A 13,838-nucleotide genomic window follows, 5' to 3' on the forward strand; every position below is an offset into this window, starting at 1 on the left:
GAATTCGACGAATAAAATAAATACGGTATTTATTTTTAGCCATTTTAATGGGTTGCCCCTTTAAGGGCAAACCACGTGATATTATGCAACGTCACACCCGGAAGTACAAGCGTCGGCATTTGTTTTGATTCATTGGTAGAGTTTGAGTGTCGTGGCGATGGCGTTATCAAATATTAAATATTATTAACATTTGGTAGTATTTAAACTGCGGATACACGCGGATAAATAAACCAGCACAACTGCAGTTATGTTTTGTTTTTCTTCTAGGTCAATGCTCTTTTGCACGTCAACGATAGTTAAACGTAGGTAGCCTCGCGCTAACTAAAATAACAGCGGCGGTATGGTTAATATTTTTTTCTCTAGTTTGTTACATATTATGTTAGTTACATATTAAAAGTCGTACATTAGTGACACAAGCGCCCGGTGCAATGGCAGTGGCGTTGTTAGGGGCGAGAGCGGTTCTTCTCAACCTGAGGACCAGCCTCCAAAGAGCAAGCCTTTTTGGTCGAACCAGATTCTTCCAGACGTCCAGGTCATTTGGAGTTAAGAGGATGCACGCTCTGACCAACATCCCCAAGGTTGCATTGCTGTGTTGGGGCACAGTCAGTGCATCCTCAGCCCAATGCCAACAAGCCTCTCTGCCAGCCCAAATCACCACCAGGAAATCTCTTGCCAAGTTTCAAGTGGACAAACTGGTCTTTCTCCTCCGCCTGGGCCTGCGTGCGATTGTGCTCTTCCTGAAATTCTCTCCCATCTTGCTCCTCTCCCCTTTGGTTCTGGTCTCCGCTCGCTGGGCTTCGTGCTGGTTGGACGCCCTGCTGTGGGTAACCGAAAGCTCCGGCCCGGCTTTCATTAAACTTGGACAGTGGGCCAGCACCAGGCGGGACATCTTCCCTCAGGAGTTCTGCGACCGCTTCTCCAGACTCCACGTCAAGGTGCATCCTCATTCCTGGGCCCACACCAAGCAATGTCTAAAGAGAGCTTTCGGGGAGGACTGGAAGAACGTGCTCGTGTTTGAGAGCAAGAAGCCGGTGGGCTCGGGCTGCGTAGCGCAGGTTTACCGCGGCTGGGCCAACAAGGACCAGGTGGAGGACCCGGACTTCCAGATGCTGGTGGATGAGCTGGACAGGGAGGATCTTCTGGAAGCGTGGGAGATTCCCGGTTTGAGTGGCGTGCCGAGCTCTCTGTGGAAACTCTGGAAGGGTGGAAGCGAGGAAGATGAAGAGGTGCTGCATGAGCACAACGCCTCGCAGAAGGATCACTTGATACCCGTGGCCATCAAGGTGAGTCACAAGTAGCAAAAGGCAAAGGCCCATTTTTACGTCGCCTGTAAAATCCAGAATGTTTCCATCTGGTAGTTCCAAAGGTGACCAAATATTATATGAAGACAAACTGTAAAATGAGTGTTGTCTAAAACTTTTTTAAGCCAAATGACGCTTTGCACTGTAGGTGCTCCATCCCGGCCTGAGACGGCAGGTGGAGATGGACCTGATGCTGATGAAGGCCGCTAGCTGCTTTCTGCACTGCCTGCCCGGACTCAAGTGGCTCAGCCTGCGCGAGATAGTCGACGAGTTTGAGAAGCTCATGACCAAGCAGGTACTGTGAACCCTGGCTATCACACAGCTAGGCAGGAAGTGACATTTTTGTCACCATCTTCCAGATTGACCTCCGTTTCGAGGCCAAGAACATTGAACGTTTTCGTGAAAATTTCCGCAACGTAGATTACGTGAAGTTCCCCACTCCGTTAAGGCCTTTTGTCACCAGAGCGATTCTGGTGGAAACATTTGAAGTGAGTACAAAGGGTCAAGCTAATGATTGGCGGCAATCAATCCTACACGAGTTGTTTTTTTCCGTCATCCAGGAGAGCGAGCCCATCTCGGAGTACCTGAGCGCCGAGACTCCTCAGGAGGTGAAGCAGAAGATTGCCAGGATGGGAGTTGACACTCTGCTAAAAATGGTGAGCTATCACTCGGGAGAGGTTAACACAAGTAGCTGAACGACTGGATTTTTCTCTTTCAGGTTTTTGTGGATAACTTTGTCCATGCCGATCTGCATCCCGGCAACATCCTGGTGCAGCGTTGCGGACCAGCCGCCGGCTCCTTCGAGATCCCCGGAGGAGACAGCGGGAAGACCACCCTGACCGACCTATGGGACACGGTGGTGGTGAGCGTCCGACCCGAGCCGTGTCCCTTCCAGCTGGTGCTGCTGGACGCCGGAATCGTGGCTCAGCTTAGCGGCCGCGATCTGGACAACTTCAAGGCCGTCTTCACCGCCGTGGTGCGGCGCCAGGTGAGCTAGCGGGCGCTCCGCTTAGCCGCCAAGCTCACTCACCTTGTGCTTTCTTTCTCGCCAGGGTGAGCGAGTAGCAGAGCTGATCCTCCATCACGCTCGCGCTAACGAGTGCAAAGACGTGCCGCGCTTCAAAAAGGAGATGGCGGAACTGGTGGACGTAGCCCTCAGCAAGACCCTCTCCCTGGGAAAGGTATGTTGGCATTTTTGTGACTTTCAGCGACTTTTGGTTGAACCTGCCGTGTGTTCCAGATCCAAGTGGCCGACCTGCTCTCCAGAGTCTTCGGCCTGCTCATCAAACACAAGGTAAAGAACGGGATCATCACAGTGAAGGAATCAATGAATGTTTTCTTTTTTTAAATGACCCATTTTGTTTTGCGTACTCACAGGTGAAGCTGGAGAGTAACTTTGCGTCCATCGTGTTCGCCATCATGGTGCTCGAGGGACTCGGTCGCTCCTTGGACCCCAATTTGGACATCTTGGAGTTGGCCAAACCGCTGCTGCTCAAAAACTGTGCCTCCCTTGTATAAACACAAACATATTCAATCATGCTTACATACCTCATTGAAGTTTTTAACGTTTTCGAGTTTTTGGTGGGGCAGGGGCCAAGCTGTTTACATCACTATGTACTGTAATATATCCATGAAGTTGCATTTGGGTGTACGTAATAAAGGCAGTCTGCACGCCGTTTTGGTTTCAATAGACGACACGCGATGGAGGTGACGAGAGCCATTCGTTTAGCGTTTTATTAAATCCGTCAATGAAAAACACAGACAACAGACGTCATCGGGAAGAACAGTCAGCATGGCTGAGAAAGTGAATGAAATGAGGTTTTTGGAACAATAAAAATAAAATTACATACCTTTATTGCAAAAACTTAATTGTGTGTGTGTGAGTGTGTGTCTGTGTGTTAAATCACCATAAAGAGCCCAGACAGAGCAGCGCTGATCAGCTAATGAGGGAGAGGTGTTAAAAAACTCATAATAGTTATATTAATTAACAGCAAAGAATCTCTAATAGACAAACACAATCACCTCAGAATACGAGTTTTTTTCACGGTTACGACAACCAGAGAAAAGCGGATTTATATCTTTGTTTTTTTTTTAATGAATTATTTTTTTTTTGAAAAATATCTCACAATTTACTTATATATTTTTTATTGCAAAAAATAGGCAACTGGACTAGTTGTGATGAATGATTAAGGGAGAGACGCACGCGTGTGTGTACGTGTGTGTGTGTGTGTGTGTGTGTGTGTCATTGCAGGAAGGGGGGGGGTCACAGCCTGTTTTTTTCATTTGGAATGTGTGTGTATGCATTTGTGTGTATGTGTTCCCATGTCTCGTGTTTTTTTTTTGTTTTGAAATGTACAAAATGTTCAGATTCCTGAAGGACAACAAGTGCAACCTCCGCTGCGTACGTCCATTTTGTCATTGGGGTAAAGAGGGGAGGGGGTCACAGCAACACTCGACGATTCCCAGAGAGCACGCCCGCCTTCCTTTTCATCCAATTTGGGAATAATCAGCAAAAATCATACCGCCATTACTTGCATCCATTCACCATGCATGGTTTTTTTGTTTGTATTCTTTTTTTAGTCATTCCTCACTCTATTTTGCAGTGGCGCCCCCTATAGGTTTGGCGACCACTCAGCTCTATGTGGGGCCCCGCCGAGAGCGTCCAGTGAAGGTCCCCGTTACGACTGAAGGGTTCAAAGGTCATGGCAGGAGCAGCTCTGGGCAGTATTTGTCCAAAATAAGGTCCATTTCCACAAGTTCTTTCTTCGGAAGACAACCACAAGGTTTTTTTCTTTATCCGTACGCTCGTCTTTACATTCCGTAAAGGACTTCGTGGAGGGGCTCGCCGGGGTACGTCTTTCAAATCAGTAGCCGTGGTACCATCAATGGGGGGGAGGGAGGGGGAGGGGGGGTTGCGTGCATGGCTACGAGTTAAGCCACGCATGGTTGAGGCATTCGCCCGCTGACGCCCGCTTCTCCGGCACCATTTCCAGCATGGGCAGCAGGAATTGGGTGAAGTGGGCGGCGTCCTCGTGCGCCCAGCCGTACTTCTCCACCAGGACGTCGTAAAGAGACCACGGCTTCAGCTTGGTGATGTGCCGGAGCTCGCCTGTGGGGGGAAGGGGAAGTGCACCCCGTTAGTCGTTGTAATTGGAAAACGACCAAGGAGTAAGGCTCACACTGAAAAGAAAACTAAAAGCCTCAAAAGCCAAAGTTCAAGCTAACAAGGAAAAAGGCTCATTTGTTCAAGGAAAAAATTAAATAGATTAAAAAAAAATATTATTTTTATTATTTTTGTAAATACTTTTTCTTTTAAAAAACTGAGAATTATTTTTATTTTTATTATCATTATTAAATATGAATTATTTCAGGAATCTTGTAGCAAAATTATCTTTCTTTTCAATGTGGCCCGAGGACTCCTTCATATAAAACTTATTTACAATTAAAAAAAAAAAAAATCATGTTCTCTTACTTCCAACAAGTCTGCTGTGTCACCGGCGACCCAACACAACCTAATTTACTATAAATGTAATGCCTATTAAAATAGGCTTTATTAGACATGATACAATCCAATAACTTAATTGATCTGCAGACCTGCACAACCAGTAAGAGATCATGATTTTTCTCCCCCCCCCCCCCCCCCCCCCCCCCCTCCCCTCCCTATTGCCTATTGACATTGACACAATCATGCAAGGAGGTGTGACCGATTGGTTGAGTGCCACAGGTGCAATCGAAGTCTCCTTCGCGCCTGCGCCCGGTGAGCCCAGGGGTCCCCGTTTACCTTTTTTGGAGAAAAACTCTTTGCTGTGCTTCCCGGCAGCGTACACTTTGCGCGGGACCTTCCCGAGGAGCTCCGAGATCAGAGCGATGTGGTCTGCATGCCCACCACCACCACAAAGAGGGAACAGGCACCATTACAGCATGCAAACACACACACACAAACGGGACTGACACACGCTTCTGCCTGGGACCACGCCACATGGGTCACGTTGGACTTCCGTGTGTGCGCGAGTGTGTGTCCGCCTTTTGACGTCCGCGTGTGTCAATCCCGCTGGCTCTATGGCCAGCGCTACCTCGTCTGTTGAAGAACTCGCGGGAATATTTTCCGGAGAGGGCAAAGTGCCTTGGGATACAGCCCAGTAGTTCTATGATGTGGGCTATGTGGTCTATGGTGGAGAGAAGGATGTGTGTGTCGGGTCGGGTGGGGAAGGGAGGGGAGGGGTCAGGTGTAAAATACAGGGGATGATTGGCGGGAAAGAGGCAGAGAGTCACACATAGTAAAGGAGAGAAACCAGTTGTTAGCAGCTAACAGCATTTCAGCAAAGAAATCCACTTGGGAGCCGTCCAATCAGATTCCAGCCTCTCTGTGTTGCCATGTCGATCTAATCTGCCTTCAGATTTTGTATTGACCCCCGAAATTGCGCAATTTTACGTAGGATTACGTAAACTTCCCAAAAGGACAATCGCGAATGAAAAATCGTGCAGGTTAAAATAGAAGACTCTTAAATCACGTACAAATTCAAAGGTCAAAATGATGATGTCATAAATAAGATTAAAGTTGTGCGCGTGTTAAAATACAAATACGGTAAAATTCCCAATTGTGAGCCGCTTAAAAAAAAAAAAAAGTCTACCGTTACTCCTTCAAAAGTTGAGGGTGAAAATGAGTGAAGGTAAGACATCAGAATTGAAAGACAGGATTCACAGTCGAGTACAGATGACAAGTGGACAGTGAGGTGTTCTGGGACCAGAGGGGGCGGGGCTTCTTTCCACTCATTTGCATATTTACGAAGAATCTTCTTTTGTACTTAACACAGTGGAACCGCCAACATCGGGCCGAGAGTCAACGGCCAGTTGAGAGCGACATTTTGTAATTTTGGGGCTCCAATGGTACCCCAGTTTGAGAGTCTTCATTTCAAAGCACTCAAGTGGGTCACACAAATTGAAAAAATTTGCAGCTGCGCTTTCAAAACACTGCGGCAATCCTCACCCTCATCCCTTGAGTAGTCCTCGCCCGAATGGGGCTCAAACAGGTAGTCCCCTGTTGCTAGTTCAAACGCCTGCCAGACACAAGAGGGCGCTGTTGTTACTCAGTACACATGCGTCTAATTGACTGCTTCATGTTTACCATGCAGGCGGTGCTCCAGATGTCGGCGGGAGTGCTGTAACCGGCCCCTATCAGCACTTCGATGGAGCGGTACTGTCGGGTCTGGATGTCCTCGGTAAAGTGCTTGTGCTGCGATGCGCGAGTGGATGGATTTTAATATACGATGATGTTTGCCATGAATTATTCACACGGCTGACACTGTACTGTACACACATACAGCCGCTATTCCAAATCGTAAGCAGTTTTGATATCGATGAACTGCAGAGTCAGAGTTGCTAATTTTCAATCAGTATCAGTAATTGAAAAAACTAATATTTGAAAACAAATGTAGTCACTGTGTTGCTAATTATCAATTTGTTTTTGTACAGACTCCTATTAAATCTTCATATCCACATCAGAGTGCTCAAGTGACGTTTGGGTCTTACCACCCAGCAGGCATTTCCGAGGTCAGCTATTTTCACTCGGATGGATTCAGCGTTGCGGGGGTCAAGTGGGTTGATCAGGAGGTCCGCGGCTCGGGCTCGAGCTGCCGAAAACAGTAGTCGTGTCATGTTTGATATTTTTAGTGCAACAGATAAATTTCTTTTTTTTTTTTTAGTTCCCATTGTTAAGAGCAATGTGCTACCTTTGGGCGTTTCTCCCGTGCTGGACGATGAGACGGTGCGGCTGCGGTCCGCTGCGGGGCTGCCGGGCAGCTTCCCCGCTCCGGTGTCACCCGTGCCCCCGCACAGGGGACTGGCGGGCTCCGGGTCCAGAGGCAACTCGGGAAAGAGCGCCACGGCGGCCCTGGGGCGCTGGCCCTCGCCGTTGGTGAGCCCCGGCTCGCCCGCCTCGCCGTTGAACATCTCGTAGCCGGAGCTGAGCGACAGGTCCCTGTCGGTGTAGCTGAGCTCGGACTCCACCAAGGGGCAGAGGAGCGGCTCGGGCATGGTGGGCAGCCGGGCGCCCGGCCCCTCCGAGGCCGGCGGCGGGATGTGGCCGTTGGTTTTGGCCGCGTGGGTTTGGTTGGTGGGCGTCTTGACGGGCGAGCCCGTGTCTGTGAGGAGCTCGGCGGTGGTGTCGTCCTCATCGTCGTCGTCTTCCTCCTCCTCCTCTTCCTTGGCTTCGTCTGTCTTCTCTGTCTCCTCGAGTTCATTTTCTTTCTCCTCCTGGTCGACTCTCTCTAGCTCCTTCTTCATCTCCAGCCCTTTGGGCGGCTCCTCCTCTTCCTCCTTCTGGATAAAATCGCCATTACCGGGAGGGATGGGAGCGTCTTTCTCGGCCACGGGCGTGGCCTCCTCTTCTGCATCTTCGTCACGGTCATCATCGTTGATGCGGGGTCCCTCTCCCTCCTCTTCTTCCTCTTCCTCCTCCTCACCGGGCTCCTCGTTGTGTGCTGCGCCTGAAACCATGGAAGGAACAGCATTCATAACCAGCAGCAGCTTTGAAGGCCTGTGACGGAAATGTGTGATGTGACCTATAACCAAATAAAAAATATATATGTATAGAGGAAAAAATAAAATAAAAAATAAATACAAATAAAAAAATAAAATTAAATAAATTAGATACTTGTTGCACAAGTGCACACATTTTTTTAAAAGTGAAACTGTAGATGTGGAATTAATTACTGACATTGAAACTCCCACTTCCTCTGAACCAAACCTCCATTATCGATTTTTCTGAAAATACTTTTCTCACTTGGGTCGTCTTTGTCTAAACAAAACATCTGTGCCAACAACGAGTCCATGACACTCACATGTATGATTGGTCAACCTGGTGGGCCTCTCACTACTTTCCTCCTCCTCCTCTTCCCCGTCCTCATCGTCGTCGTCATCGCTCTCTCCGAGGGCCATGCCGGGGCCCGGCGGCGTCGGTTGACGGGGCGTGGAGGGTCGCTCAATTTTCGGCCGCTCCTCTTCGTTCGTCCCTTCCTCCTCCTCCTCTTCCTCTTCCTCGTCGCCCTCCTCGTTAGCTCGCTCCCCCCTCTTCTCGGCTTCCCTCTCCAGGGCTTCGATCTCCAGCATCCTCTTCTCCAGCAGCTCGGCTTGACGCTTCTGTTTCTTTTTCAGCTTCTTCTTCTTGTTCTTGGAGATCTTGCCCACCTGGGAGCAAAGCAGCAAACCCGTTAATTAGACTGCCGCTCGGAAATGTCATCTGACAACACAAGACAGGCGTGTCGATTGTGCGTACGTGTACGTGTGTGTGCGTGTGTGGCCTCTCATGTCATACTCACATCAGTCGTACTCACCGGTTTGAGCTGGGGGGCTGTGCTAACTGGCACACACACAAGGAGAAACACCCATCAGATACGTTCAAAGTGCGAGTCACAACATACGCAAGCAAAAGCGGCTCTTTGTAACGTCGTTCGTTACCAAGGGCTGTCGGACACACAATTCACAAAGTTACAATATTTGTTTTGGATTTGAAATTGAAAAGTGTTATAAATTCCATACTCAGCTGGCAAAGGAAAGATCCAAATTTAAAATGTGTCTACTGCAACAAGAGCAGAATTCAGCCGGAAGTGTAAATGTAAAGTACACGTCACAACTGTAGGGGGAGTCAGTGAGCAATAAAACAAACAGCTTCCTCTATGCTGGCTGGATCAGAAATATTGCGCTCCCAATTATTTCTCGACTTCACCACGTTTCACGGCGTCCTTACCCGCTGACCCGGAAGGGGGCGGAGCTCCGGCTTTCTGCCACTCGGTGGCTTCCATGGCCATGCGCCTCACAAACGTGTCGTCCACGCACATCAGGATGTTCTCGGGCTTGATGTCCGTGTGGATGATTTTACATTTGGTGTGCAGGTAGTCCAGCCCTTGCAAGACCTGCCCCACAAAAATCCCATTTGTCGGCTTCTTCATGAAATATTTCGTGCGTGCTCACCTGTTTGATGATGCTCTTGACGCATGGCAGTGGCAGGCCTTGGTAGTTGGACTTGATGATCCACTTGAGCAGGTGGTGACCCAGTACTTCGAACACCATGCACACATCTGGATCGAGAGTTAAAGACACGCGTAGCCACCGACAAAAGAACACAACACACACACATGCAAACACAATTTTGGACAGGATACGAATCCCGTTGACGCCAGAGATCTTGAAGTCATCTATCAACTGGACCACCATGTCCTTGTTGGGGTCGGAGGGGTCGCTCTCCCTCACCTGGAAAATAAAAAGAGAAATGTAAGTAGAAGGCAAAAAAAGAAAAAAAAACGAGATAAAAAAAAAAATGGAAGAACGGGCTGCTCACACATCGCAGCAACTTGATCTCATCCAAGGCCGTCTCCGTGTAATGCTGGGCGCTCTTCACCACCTTCATAGCCACAAAGTTCTTTACTCTACACAAACAAAAGACGCAACAACAATCGGATTGCTCAGAAAGAAATGAAACACGTCCCTCATCACCTTCATCACACTCCCGCAATGACACCAAGTAGGCAAACGCGTCGGAGAAGAAGCCGATGCGTCATGAACTCATTAGCTAATGATGCAGAAATCCAGAAATGTTTTATTTGGTGGATAAACATCAATTTGAGGAAGCACAGAACTAATTTAGCTCTGAAAAGAAGCTAAATGTGTTCATATCATTGATAGTTCATTCATATTGTCTTGCGGATATCATTGTTGTCATGGCAACCGGATCGTGCTATTTACTAAACTTTGTTTCCTAGGGGATGGAAAAAATAATGTTAACACTGTTTGCTTGAAGGCCTTGTACAAACACGGTGACTAAGTGGGGACGGTTACTTATCGACGATAAAGACTGATCACTTCGCACTCTTCAAGTAACTCGACGCCGGCTCGCAAGACTTCCATTACTGTAATTAACACCGACGGCGTGAGTAAATACGTGTTTGTTTGTTTGAAAGCTGACACTTGCCAACCAAGATCGGTTCTGAGCTTTAGTGTCGTTGCAGTGTGTGCGTCAGATTTTGTGGAGATGTTGTCAGCAGGTTGTGTGTTGAACTCACTGGATGTCCCAGCACAGCCAGACGGTGGAGAAATGACCCCACCCCAGCTTCCTTATCACATGGTACCTCCCGTTGAATAAATCTCCGATCTTGACCGGATGGTAGCCTCCTGAAAGACAAAAAAAATCGGGATGAGGTGGTCAGAAAACGATATTGTTACATTTTGTAGGATTTGATGGAACACTAAATCAACTTATAGAGACAGAAAAACAATTAAAAACACTAATTTAATATATATTGGTGAATTTTTAATAGAGAACTCGTTGGCTAGCTACAAAAGACAGCTAGCCAGCAACTGTGTGTTCCATCCTGACCTTTGCAGTAGTCCGCCGGGTCCTCCTGCTCCTCATCGTCGGAGCCCAGGATCTCCTCCTCCGGCTCCGGGGGCCCCGCAGGCTCAGGGGGAGGCGGAGGGGGCGGCGGGGGAGAAGGGACACTCGCCGAGGCTTTCTGCTGCGTCTCAGGCCTGCCGACGACAATCGAGGCGACAATATAAGTGTTAGCCTCGAGTGTCGTTCCGTCTTTCTGACTCACAGCTGGATGCGGGAGATGCGAGTGTGACTCAGACTTGGATAAGAACTTGTGACAATTTTCTGTACATTTCTTTTTTTTTTTTTAAATCGTGTGCAGCTGACAGATGGTGCTCAACAGGAATCCCGACCATAAGAAAAGCCCCGGAAATGATGTCATTAGAGTCTCTGCAACTGGATGAGCGGAAGCCACATCTGATTATTTCATGAAGTCATCAACGGAAACATATTCACCTCATCATTCCTTTAATTCTTTTAGTAATAATTGAGGCACTGTAATGTTGATGCTATGGCCCTCCAATTCACACACAAAAGCAGATGTTTATGTTTTTACATAACAAAATGTGATTTTCCTTCATTTCAATTCATTTTAATGTAAATTCGAAGCTCAAGGCTCCAATTTACATTAAGATAAAAATTATGTACGCAATAAATTGCTAAATAAGACAGATATTTTCTGTACATCCTCATCATCATCATCAGAAACAAAACATCGGCATCAAAACACAAAGCGAGAGCTGCTTATAACGGCGGTCACAAGCCTAGACACATGATCTCCGTGTGTTGCCGTGGCAACTGCAGCGGCTGCTGGGTTATGGGGGTGGTTCCTGGGGGAATCCGGGACACAAAGCGTTAAAAGTGACAGCGACCACATCGGCTTTCCCGGAGCTGACGTGAAGGGCAGAAGATAACTCGGCATTGAGATTTCACTGTCCATCTTTTTACAAGCCGCTGTGTCCTTGCACCACAAGATGTCGCGTCGTTACCAAAGCAGTCACGTCGTCTGTTTATACATCACACCTATAACACGGCGTGTGCTTTTTTTATTTATTAATTTTTTGGGCATCACAACTCAGCCACGCCTCCCGCCCCCTCATAACTTCCGCAGCCTGTGAGACGACGGAAAGGCGGTGACCGAATTAGCTATGAAGAAAGACGACTGTAAGATATAAGGTCACTTGACATCTAATGAGTTGCACTGTCGGAAAGAAATTAATCATCGGGGCCGATGATAACACGACACCCGCAACTTAGCGAGCCGGGAAATTTCATCTTTTGTATGGAGGCAAAACAGAAGCCGGGAAGCTCATGATGCATTTTAGGTCAAAGATAAGACATCTTCAAAAGTGCCATTCGGCACTTGTGATTAGCCCCGCCCCCCCTCGAAGTACTTCCCGTCGCCCTAATTGCGACTCATTCACATTAGAAGAACCGATTTGGGCCTTCAGTGTAAATGTGTACACAGTCGCCATAGCGACCGTGATTGGCTCCAGTTTCAACCATCATCGTGATTGACCTTCTGAGAGTGAGGACCACAAGATGATTGAAAGCGAATCTTCCAGACGTTCAAATATTTACCCACGTCTTAAAAGCCCAAGGAGAAATGTTTTTTGATGATCCAGGAATGAAATCAAACCATCTATCAAGGTCAAACTGTCGTGTTTGTCTCGAGGTTACGATCAAGCATGATGGAATGTTTTGAGCGCAGATAACAGATGAGGTTATTTTTCATGACGGGACGGCAGGAAGACGAAGAATAGCGATTCTGCTCACACCCCGCGACGACCCGATGACCTCAGCTACAATCGGGCCTTCGCGATTGTGTAAAGTCGTGAATGACTGCTGATTGGATGCCTGGCACTTGACAAATGCGACGGGGGTGTGACAATCATGAAACGGACACAAAGGACTCTTTGCCAATCATGCCGCATTAGAATGGCATCGCACAGCGCTCTGCTTGTTTTGCGTCTAGGCACTTTTTGGCTGCTGTAAAAGCGCTGACTCGGCGGAGCACGGCTGGAAATGTCACAACAACTTGCAAGATTTACCCTCTAAACAAACGCTCCTTTCAAACGCAAACACGGCAAACTTGCGAGAATGCGTTAGCATCTTGACTGACAAGTTTTTGTCCTGTGAAGGAAAATAAAAAACATTTGGAGTTGCTTTCAGCCATTTTGGAGCTCTCAATTAATCAGGTCCTATATGTTGTTAGGCTGAAGGATTCAAACGTGATGACTCACCCCCGGAACGAACACGTCTAGTTATCACCTTGGTAACAGAGGGATTTTTCCTTAGTAACGATGATGGTCGCCATTATGCTGGCTCTTAAAGCGTGGGATTCACGGCGCCGGTGTCCTTCAGGTCTGCCAAACATTCCAGAGGTCTCCCATTGATTTACCGTTTTTCGCCTCCATCTCGGCCTGTGTCGGCGGGCCAGCTGACTCATTTGTCTGAGTCCCCACCTGAGACCTGACACGATTTTCAGGATGTAACCTCTCCGCATCCATTTTTGATGCACCCGCCTGCAGGTCTCGACATTATTTTGAATCTGCCGAAAGACGCATCAGTCCTTTTTACACCTCCCACCTAAAACTGGGATTTTTTTTCTCACGATTTTTTTCCAGGTCATGAACTCGATGTCTATTTGTCAATCGAACGACGCTCAACTTCTGCCCGCGGGCCTCCGATAAATACAAGACCACACGCGGAGTGACGCATCGACCGACTTTTAACTCGACAGAGGTGCTGAAAACGCACAATGGAATCATTGAGTGAGGGGCATGCAAGAGCGGGTGGCGTATGCAAAAAAATGACTGCCGCTAGTCAAATTGTGTAATCAGACAAACCGGTTCATCGGGAATAGGCTGCCCGTGGGGGGCTTTTCATGACAGTCACAGCAACGACTAACTTTTCATTTCAAGGCTTGAATAATAAAAAAAAAATGTTTTAATTAAATTCTCCCCGGTGGAGGTTCTAAGAAGTGAAATGGGAATACAATGAGTGTGTGTGTTTTCAGTTGAAAGACTGTTTGCAGACACAACATCAACACTGTTGTCCGGTAGACTGTGACTCAGCCCGATACACACTCAAGTGTGTGTGTGTGTGTGTGTGTGTGCATGACTTTCAGCTTAATTAAATGTAATTGAATTCAATTGCATTTAAATACTACT

At 47.8% G+C, this 13,838-nt stretch overlaps 2 protein-coding genes across 9 annotated transcripts in view; one reads left to right on the plus strand and one right to left on the minus strand.

Moving 5' to 3' along the window:
* The first annotated feature begins 112 nt into the window (after positions 1–112).
* On the plus strand, positions 113–3,170 carry adck2 (aarF domain containing kinase 2). The gene is made up of 8 exons (XM_049723640.2): positions 113–1,283; positions 1,450–1,596; positions 1,661–1,789; positions 1,862–1,957; positions 2,020–2,289; positions 2,354–2,482; positions 2,542–2,595; positions 2,679–3,170. The coding sequence occupies exons 1-8, from the start codon at positions 429–431 to the stop codon at positions 2,817–2,819; spliced, it is 1,821 nt and encodes a 606-aa protein (XP_049579597.1). The 5' UTR covers positions 113–428; the 3' UTR covers positions 2,820–3,170.
* The window catches only part of srpk2 (SRSF protein kinase 2), a 30,372-nt gene continuing 19,555 nt past the window's right edge, over positions 3,022–13,838 (minus strand). For 3 of the 8 annotated variants that reach the window (XM_049723622.1, XM_049723620.2, XM_049723624.2), the window contains 14 exons: positions 10,672–10,823; positions 10,358–10,466; positions 9,637–9,724; positions 9,461–9,548; positions 9,270–9,376; positions 9,046–9,211; positions 8,618–8,658; positions 8,141–8,486; positions 7,031–7,786; positions 6,831–6,931; positions 6,427–6,534; positions 6,289–6,358; positions 5,083–5,175; positions 3,022–4,410 (listed from right to left, as the gene is read on the minus strand). In XM_049723622.1, the coding sequence (XP_049579579.1) occupies positions 4,226–4,410; positions 5,083–5,175; positions 6,289–6,358; positions 6,427–6,534; positions 6,831–6,931; positions 7,031–7,786; positions 8,141–8,486; positions 8,618–8,658; positions 9,046–9,211; positions 9,270–9,376; positions 9,461–9,548; positions 9,637–9,724; positions 10,358–10,466; positions 10,672–10,823 (2,410 nt within the window). In that variant the 3' untranslated portion in view covers positions 3,022–4,225. Of the gene's footprint in view, positions 4,411–5,082; positions 5,176–5,374; positions 5,468–6,288; positions 6,359–6,426; positions 6,535–6,830; positions 6,932–7,030; positions 7,787–8,140; positions 8,487–8,617; positions 8,659–9,045; positions 9,212–9,269; positions 9,377–9,460; positions 9,549–9,636; positions 9,725–10,357; positions 10,467–10,671; positions 10,824–13,838 lie in introns of all 8 variants that reach the window. The other 5 variants (XM_049723623.2, XM_049723625.2, XM_049723626.2 and 2 more) reach the window with 3 other exon arrangements.

This window comes from Syngnathus scovelli, chromosome 6 (genome assembly GCF_024217435.2).
Source record: "Syngnathus scovelli strain Florida chromosome 6, RoL_Ssco_1.2, whole genome shotgun sequence".
In the NCBI taxonomy this organism is placed as follows: Eukaryota; Metazoa; Chordata; class Actinopteri; order Syngnathiformes; family Syngnathidae; genus Syngnathus; species Syngnathus scovelli.